General features: G+C 36.6%; 1 protein-coding gene across 1 annotated transcript; it reads right to left on the bottom strand.

Moving 5' to 3' along the window:
- Positions 1–824: 824 nt before the first annotated feature.
- LOC117179862 lies at positions 825–3071 on the bottom strand. The gene is made up of 3 exons (XM_033372025.1): positions 2243–3071; positions 1370–2047; positions 825–1264 (listed from the first exon to the last, which is right to left on the bottom strand). Exons 1-3 carry the CDS (start codon positions 3069–3071, stop codon positions 825–827), a joined length of 1947 nt encoding a protein of 648 aa, XP_033227916.1.
- Between the last annotated feature and the right edge of the window lie 6243 nt (positions 3072–9314).

Below are 9314 nucleotides of genomic sequence, written 5' to 3'. Positions count from 1 at the left end.
AAAATTAGGCAATTTCTTTTTTCGGATTTGGAATAAAATTGAGGGGATCCTTGCCCTCTAAAAAAGCGTTTTTGAGCCACCCTAGTGTTTCTCTAACTAATTTGTTATTTTATTTTATTTCAGCATATTTATTTTCGTTTAAAAAATATTCTATTACTGAAAATTAATTTTTTGGCACTACGTGATTATAATATTATTAACAATCAAATAGTGCAATCACTATTTTACCCGAAGATCAGGAAAGGAGCCCGCACTAAATGTATGGGAAAATGGCTTTCGGTGGATTTAGCTGAAATTTTGTAATTTTTAAGGTTATAAGTGCCGGATGAAATATCCGTTAAAAAATCAAAAAAATGGTCAATTTAAGCTCTTTGCGGCGCTAAGCACTCAAGATCAGTGAATAAAACGAATTACAACAGATTTTGTTACAAAAGCGATGTCAACATAGAAATCACGGTTCAGATCGTGGTCTGTCATATTGTTGTATTTTGTACGCTGGATTTCACAAGTTTTTTAAGAGACAAAAAATGCGTGGTTTCACTACGATATGTTTGTCATACTAAAATTACAGTGTCGTGGTAGTGTTTTACAGGCAGATATCGCAGTAAGCGTTTTGCTGTGTTCAAATTTAAATTCAAAACATACCCCTCGACTTGAAAGATCTATCCTTTTAAAAAGAAAACATAAAATACAATGCGAGGAGTGAATCTTCACAAACTGAAAATTAGTAAATAAGTGTATAATATAAAAGAAAAAAAATGAGTAGGATAATTGAACGTGAACAATTTAAAAAGAAAAGTCCTTTACTAAATATATTCGTAGTTTTAATCAATAAGTAATGGGCACAGTTTATGAAGTGGGACTCGAGTAGTATCAGTAGAAAATCGAACGGTAGCAATACGAGCTATTCCGTCCATTCCAGGATGCAGTTGAATGATTCTTCCTAACTTCCATCGTAACGGAGGAAGTATTTTGTCCTTTATTAAAACCAGAGAATTTTCCTCAATCTCTGGATAAGGCTGCTTCCATTTGACTCTTTTTTGAAGTTCTGAAATATATTCCTTGCTCCATCTCGCCCAAAAATGCTGCTGTAGTCGTTGTATTAATTGCCACCTGGATAATCTATTTTCTGGCAAATGGCTTAAATCTGTATTAGCAATTGAAGTAAGCCGTCTTCCGATTAAAAAATGAGCAGGAGTCAAAGGAGAAAAGTCGTTAGGATCTGGAGAAAGTGGTGTTATTGGACTGGAATGGAGCAAACCCTCTATTTAAACCAAAAAAATATACATTTCTTCGAAAGTTAAAATATTATTTCCAGCAACATGCTTAAGGTGAGACTTTACGGACTTCACTCCAGCCTCCCAAATACCTCCAAAATGCGGTGAATAAGCTGGAATGAAGTGCCACGTGATTTCCATATTCTTGATTTTTTCTACCAAGTTGTTACTATCCCGAAGTAGGAACTTACCGAGTAGCTCAAGCTCATTTCTTGCCCCAACGAAATTTGTTCCATTATCGGAATACATATGAGCAGGTTTTCCTCCTCTAGATGTAAAACGAAGCAAACTTGCTCTAAAAGTTTCTGACGTAGTATCAGAGACAAGCTCTAAGTGTAAGGCCTTGGTGGAAAAAAAAACAAATAGGCTTACGTAGCATTTACTGGTTTTGGCAAATTTTCCTTTTCTGTCCTTTATAATGAAGGTACCTGCATAATCGACACCTGTGACGTGGAAAGGTGGTGAAGAAGTAACTCTAGATTCAGATAAGTCACCCATCATTGGATTGACCGACCTTGGATTCACTTTTAAATAATTTACACATTCCATTACCACCTTTCGCGCCATGTTCCGACCTCCTATGGGCCAAAATCTTTCACGTATAGATGAGAGCAACAATTGAGGACCGGCATGGAGCAATCGTTGATGCTCTCTAATGAAAAGAAGCCTTGCGAAATCGTCGGTTGCTAACAAAACTATAGGATGTTTCTTTTCTCTGTCGAATTGGGAGTTACTAAGCCTACTGCCAACTCTAATCATTCCGCGCTCATCTAGGAAGGGATTTAACAGAGATAACATTCCCTTAGTAATTTTTTCGTTTTGAGTTAAAGATTCAAGCTCCGCAGGGAAACACCTTTTTTGTGATTGTCTCGCGAGAGCTGATTGTCATTCTGTAAGTTCTAGTGAAAATAAAGTTCCATTCAATCGCTTATTTTTTGACCTGCAATTATTAATTATTCTCATACAATAGACTACTACTCTTATCAGACGACTAAAACTGGAGAAGCTCTTGATCATAATATAATCCTCCTTAATTTCGTTTTTGGTAACTACATTGTAGCATTGCTTAACTTCAGGTGGTTCATTGATTGAAAGGGAAATTGACAGCCACTCCCTTTCGGCCTTTCTAAGAAAATTTGAAGCTTCCCACCACAATTTTGAGGCTTCCAATATATTTGGAGCTACACCTCTAGAAATACAATCTGCTGGATTATCTTCACTGCGCACATGCCTCCAGGACTCAGTCCTTGTCAATCCTTGAATTTTGCTAACTCTGTTCGATTCGAATATTGGGAGAGTGCTTGGTTTTTTTTTGAGCCAACCTAATACTATTGTTGCTTCGCACCAAAGATAAATTTTGGTAATCGATAAATCAAGCGAGAGTGTGACCTTGGAGCATAGTCTAGCCCATTCCAGAGCCCCACAAAGTTCCAGTCGAGTAATAGACTGAGTCTGCAACGACGCAACCCTAGATTTGGAACAAAGAAAATTTGTGTAAATGTTGCAATCTATATCCTTGGACCTAAGATAAATACATGCTCCATATGCAGTCTTAGAAGCATCCGAAAAACCATGTAATTGAATCTCTACAGGCTCCGTGCAAAGAATTCGTCTAGGTATTTTGATCATGTTGAGATAAGGAAGTTGTGCCCTATATTCTGACCACTGCAAGTGTAACTCTACTGACAACGATTCATCCCAAGATAGTTTTTCAAGCCACAGTTTCTGCATTAAAACCTTTGCTAGGATAATGCATGGACCTAGAAGTCCTAGTGGGTCAAAAATCCGAGACATGTCCGACAGTTCGTTTTGAGACAGTCTTATTTTTTGAAATATTTACTGAATAATTTAAGTTGTCAGAGCTTGCCTCCCACATTAAACCAAGCGTTTTAATTTGCCCATCGCTTCAGAAATTTATTAAATTCGGTGACTGATCTGACTCTATCATTTCTGCGACTACGCGTGGTTCATTCGATACCCATTTTCGGAGTATAAACTACCCAGTCGATAGCACTTGGGATACTTGCTTTGCTATACGCGATGCCTGCTCAATTATGCTTGCTCCGGTTAGCAAATCATCTACATTGAAATCTTTACGAATTATCTTAGCTATTTCCGGCAATTCTTCTTCACAATCGCAAGCCATCTGAATCAGGTACCTGATAGCAAGGTAAGACGTGGCGGCAGTTCCGTAAGTGACCGTGTTTAACTCAAAAACTTCTATTTTTTTATTTGCTTCTTCACGCCACAAAATACGTTGCAAAGCTCGCTGTTCAGGAGAAATCAGTACCTGCCTGTACATCTTCTCGATGTCGGCAGATACGATATAATTATGCTTCCTGAATCTAACTAAAATTGAGAATAGATCGTCCTGTAAATTAGGCCCGATCATTTAAAGATACCCCGCTGGTTGTGGATGCCGAAGCGTCAAATACAACTCGAACCTTTGTAGACAGGCTATCATTTTGAACTACACAATGATGAGGTAAATAATACGAGATAGCTGTATCCGATTCATTGCATGCCTTTTTCATGTGCTTTAAATCAGTGTATTCGGTCAAAAATGTCAAATATTCACTTTTTAGTTGAGGATTTCCTTGCAATTTTCTTTCTATATTTAAAAGCCGACGCTCTGCTATTTCCTTTGAATCCCCTAACTGACTAAGATCGCCTTTGAAGGGTATTGTCACAATAAATATACCATTTGCATCTCTTTTGACCATGTGAGAGAGGTGTGATTCACAAAACTTTTCTTTATTTGATTTTAGTTTATTGTTGAAATGTTATTCTAACTCCTAAAATTTGGCTAACTGTTTTTCAACTCCCAAGTTTTGAAACAAGTTACACTTAACCACGTTAGTTTTCAGACCAAGATAGAAATTTGGCATCGGACCGGCGAAAATTCAACCTAACCTAGTTTTTTGCAAAAGTAAACCTTCCTAGTTTAATTTGTATAGACCTAGCGAAATTAGAACCCAAAAAACATTGTTTCCAATTAAAATATCGATCTTTCCCGGTTTGTAAAATTCTGGGTCTGCTAGCTTCAAATGAGATGGAATTTTAGAGCTAAGTATATTAATTGTTTTGTCAGGTGCATGCGTTGCTATTTCAGGTACCACTAGATAAGAGACGTTAAATTAAAAATTGTTATGCTTGGAAGAAATTTGAACTTTGCATCTATAGCTAATAGATGACGCTAAATTGCTAATTGCACCTATTGTAACGCCGATTGGAGTTTTACAAGTTTTAATACATTACAAAACCTTTCGGTAATTAAGCCAGTTTGAGATCCGTTGTCGAGGATCATGCGAGCTGTTAACAACTTTTTATTTGAACTTTCAACAAAAACTGAGGCTGTGAATGAAATTCATCTTCGCGCTCGCTGCCATTAACGCAAAAAGAAGACAAAACTACATGCTGGTTTGCATTTTATTTTGAAGACAACCCAGATTCGACTTTTTCAAAATGTAACAATGTATTGTGCTTGCCTTGGCACTTTTGACAACCAATAGTTCTACAATTCTTAATAAAGTGACTAGGTTTTAAACAACTCAAACAAATTTAAAAACCTTTCACTTTTTGTGCTCTTTGTTGAGGATCGAGCGCGAGAAAACTAGAAAAATTTTGCAAATAGAGTTCCCCATTACAGTGTAAACAATTAATTTTTTTAGTCACCAGCGACTTCGTCTTCCTCTGATTACTCGATTGTTGTTTGTTTGTTGACGCTTTCTCTAAACTTAAATTGTTAATTTCCAAGGTTTCTAACATATATGATCTGGATTTCAAAAAATCTTTTAAATGGTTAAAGGTGGGAACTTCGTGCGCGGCTTTTTCCCTTTCCCATGCCCTTGCAATCGTATTGACTAATTTAGTTGAAACAAGATATATTAACAAGGAAGCCCAGTGCTCAGTATATTGATCTAACGCGTTTAAAGCCCTTAAATGTTTATTTATATTGTCAAGCATTTTACGGAGCTAGGAAGCACATTCCTTTGTAATAGGTTCGATTTTAAAAACTACCTTTATGTGATTGTGCACTAACAAATTTTTGTTATCCAAACGACTGCGCAAGGCTTCCCACGCTATTGCGTAATTTGCTTCGGAAAATTCAAATGATTTTATAATTTGCTCTGTATCACCTTCCAATGCAGCTCTCAAATAATAGAACTTTTGGATGTTTCTAATGCCCGCATTGTTATGTATGAGAGAAGTAAATGTGTCTCGAAAACCGAGCCACTCCGCGAGCTCGCCCTTGAATTTTGGTAATTCGATAGTAGGCAATTTTATAAGTTGATTTCGCGGCACGTCTAGAATTATGTTTTCATATTGCTGCATTATATTTACGTTAGGAGCTAGAGCTTGAACTATCGGTATTCCACGAGAAAGCAATCTATCAGTTTTAGCAACTATCGCGAAATAATCAGCTTCAATTTTCTCCCAATAATTTATCGTGTTTTCTTCATCCGAGGTGATTTCATCGATTTGACTTTGTATTTCATCAAACTCTTTAAAGGAATTTTTAACGTAAGATAAACGCTGATTTAACTCAACCTTTACCTGCTCTAGCAAAACGACTTCTTCGTTATCGTAATCATTTGAAACTTTATCAACGAACTTTTTAAAAAGAGTAATTTTTGTTTGTGTCGAACCACGATTTTTAAAGAACTTTTCCATTTTAGTGAATTTATTACTCAAAATTCCTTAAATTCAATAGAGAAATTGCTACTTACGAGTGAAGTTGGATATAAGGAATAGGAAGCTCACATAACCTTGTTTTAGGAACGGCGATGTGGCTTAACATCCTTCTTAAAATTGTTTCAATTCCAAATGATGTTTGAATTCCCAAATAATTCCTGGGTGAGGCGTTGTCCTCCTTTGTTCCAAAAATTCCTAATTAGTAGACAGAGAGCGACGATAATTTGCTTGTCTGCTGTGCAGAGGTTAGGTTTGATCACATGTTGTTCTCCTCTGCCTTCAAGTCCATATATTGAAGTCTTCGTTGGAAGAAGTGTTTGTCGAATTTAAATACCTCTTTCCGAATGAGTATGACAGTTACTTGACGAACGTTGAGATTGTATCGTACATATCAATGCTTGATGCATTAGAGTATTTGGCCTAGTCCAAGAAATTGATTTTGTATCACGAAACTAAAACATTTTTGTACCTTTGTCGCGGTACTACTAAACACTAAAGCGTTGCTGCCAAGTCAAATTGAAACCACACACCAACACACGCAACCAAACTCACGATAGCGTCGTTTTCAGTCAAAGTACCAAAACTAGAAATTGTCGCCTCTTGAGGCACATTGCCAATATATCCATACGAAAAATTGTCTATCTAATCCACTATCTATAAAATCCGGGTCCAAGGACCAATTTTGTATTTTGTACGCTGGATTTCACAAGTTTTTTAAGAGACAAAACATGCGTGCGTGGTTTCACAACGATATATTTGTCATACTAACATGACAGTGTCGTGGTAGTGTTTTACAGGCAGATGGCGCAGTATACGTTTTGCTGTGTTCAAATTTCAATTCAAAACACATATTTCTGCCTACACCGGTCACTCCTATAGCGCGCTTCTCAAAACGATCAAACGCTGAGTGCACAAGATTTTAACTTCACTAATTAATCACTTCTTTTAAGGCAGAAATGGTACCCAATGTAACATTAGTAACTAGTACGCACATACCGATAGTAACATTCTACCGTTCGCAAGAGGGTTGAACGCTAAGCGCTCAAGATCAGCGAATAAAACTAATCCTAGTAACTTTAGCGACAAAAGCGATGTCACTATAAGAATCACGCATCAGAAAGTAGTCAGTAATATGTTTAGCCGAACGAATGAGTTATATTGCGCGCTTCTCGAAACTATCAAACGCTTAGAGACCAAGATTTGAACTTGACTAAGTTATTACTTTTTTAAAAACAGAAATATTATCCAAAGTAACATTAGTAACTAGTGCGCACATCGATAATAACAGTGTACCCTTCGCCAGAGGGCCGAACGCTAAGCACCCATGATCAGCGAATAGAAACAATCCTAGTAACTTCAGCGACACAAGCGATGTCTGTATACAAAAGAAGCATCAAAAAGTGGTCAGTAACATGTTTAGCCAAACCAATGACAATATGGGTCAACACCGTTGACTCATATAGCGCGCTTCTCAGAACGGGAAAACGCTAAGTGCAGAAGATTTGAAATTGACGAAGAAATCACATTTTCAAAGGCCTTTCACAAAAGAAATGACAGACAAACATTATTATCGGAATGTGCGCACTAGTTACTAATGTTACTTTGGGTACCATTTCTGCCTTTAAAGAAGTGATTAATTAGTCAAGTTAAAATCTTGGGCGCTTAGCATCGGATCGTTTTGAGAAGCGCGCTATATGAGTCAACGGTGTAGGCAAAAATATGACAGACCACGATCTGAAACGTGATTTTTATGTTGACATCGCTTTTGTAACTAAATCTATTGTAATTCGTTCTATTCACTGAACATGAGCGCTTAGGGTTCGGCACTCTTGAGAACAGTACGATGTAATTATCGAAATGTACGCACAAGTTACTGATGTTACTTTGGGTACTATTTCTGCCTTTAAAGAAGTGATTAATTAATCAAGTTAAAATCTTGGGCGCTTAGCATTTGATCGTTTTGAGAAGCGCGCTATATGAATCAACGGTGTAGGCAAAAATATGACAGACCAAGATCTGAAACGTGATTTTTATGTTGACATCGCTTTTGTAACTAAATCTATTGTAATTCGTTCTATTCACTGAACATGAGCGCTTAGGGTTCGGCACTCTGGAGAACAGTACGATGTAATTATCGGAATGTACGCACAAGTTACTGATGTTACTTTGGGTACTATTTCTGCCTTTAAAGAAGTGATTAATTAATCAAGTTAAAATCTTGGGCGCTTAGCATTTGATCGTTTTGAGAAGCGCGCTATATGAATCAACGGTGTAGGCAAAAATATGACAGACCACGATCTGAACCGTGATTTTTATGTTGACATCCCTTTTGTAACTAAATCTATTGTAATTCGTTCTATTCACTGAACATAAGCGCTTAGCGTTCGGCACTCTTGAGAACAGTACAATGTAATTATCGGAATGTACGCACTAGTTACTAATGTTACTTTTGTGTACCATTCCTTCCTTTAAAAAAGTGATGAATTAGTCAAGTTAAAATTTTGGGCGCTTAGCCTTTGTTCGTTTTGAGAAGCGCGGTATATGAGTCAATGATGTAGGACCCATATAGTGTCCGTGACGTATGTTTTATGATTGGATTTTGAGGCCACGCTCAAGCTATACGATAAAGGCAATACTAGAAAGTGACTCTGTGTTATTTTTGTGTTGCTTTTCAACTTTTTGCGAATAATACGAACAAGGAAGTCCATTTTATAAATGAAATTGTTTAAAATATAAATTTATCATTCAAAAATATGAAAGAGCACATTATTTTCACCCAAATAGTGTATCTAAATTATTCAAAATTTTATTTGAGATTATAATTTTTTGGGCAAACAGTTTTTCTCGATTTTTCAGTTCGAGTAAGAAAGGAATAATGTATCTTTCAATTTTGTACGACATTGTGTTCTCCGCAGTTTTAAACTATTTGCTATTATTGAATGTGTACCACCCTTTACCATCAATGCCCTGAAATGTCTTTATATTTTGTCTATCTCTCCAGGTCTTAACCTATACTAAATGATTCCCGTTCTTTTAATGAAGTTATATGTTTTTCTTATCATGTCTGTTTTTAATTTCAGCACGTGCTTAACGTTTTTTTAACTCTCTTTATCTTTAAGACCTTTAGTCCTCGATTTCGCCTCATTTCGGGCGCAATATAGCCTTGAGAAAAAGCTTTTTATTTCAGACTGGTTCGCCACAAAGAGGACACAAGAAACAGTCACGTACCGTATTTAATTCAGGTAGAACGACGTAACCACTGGAATGGCTGGATATTTGGAGTGGAAATAATTAAGAATCTACGTGGCTCTACACACAAAATTTAATAAATACCAATTGGTT

Source organism: Belonocnema kinseyi, chromosome 1 (assembly GCF_010883055.1).
Source record: "Belonocnema kinseyi isolate 2016_QV_RU_SX_M_011 chromosome 1, B_treatae_v1, whole genome shotgun sequence".
Classification (NCBI taxonomy): domain Eukaryota; kingdom Metazoa; phylum Arthropoda; class Insecta; order Hymenoptera; family Cynipidae; genus Belonocnema; species Belonocnema kinseyi.
Note: the sequence above shows the minus strand (reverse complement) of the source record. Positions and strands in the feature narration are given on the sequence as shown.

What these genes read in the sequence shown, in the direction of transcription:
- LOC117179862 (XM_033372025.1), bottom strand. Translation starts at nt 3,071, where the DNA reads ATGTCTCGGATTTTTGACCCACTAGGACTTCTAGGTCCATGCATTATC. An exon ending in GATAAGAGTAGTAGTCTATT is followed by an intron (nt 2,048 to 2,242) that starts GTATGAGAATAA and finishes ATCCCTTCCTAG; the next exon opens with ATGAGCGCGGAATGATTAGA. An exon ending in TTATTCACCGCATTTTGGAG is followed by an intron (nt 1,265 to 1,369) that starts GTATTTGGGAGG and finishes TGGTTTAAATAG; the next exon opens with AGGGTTTGCTCCATTCCAGT.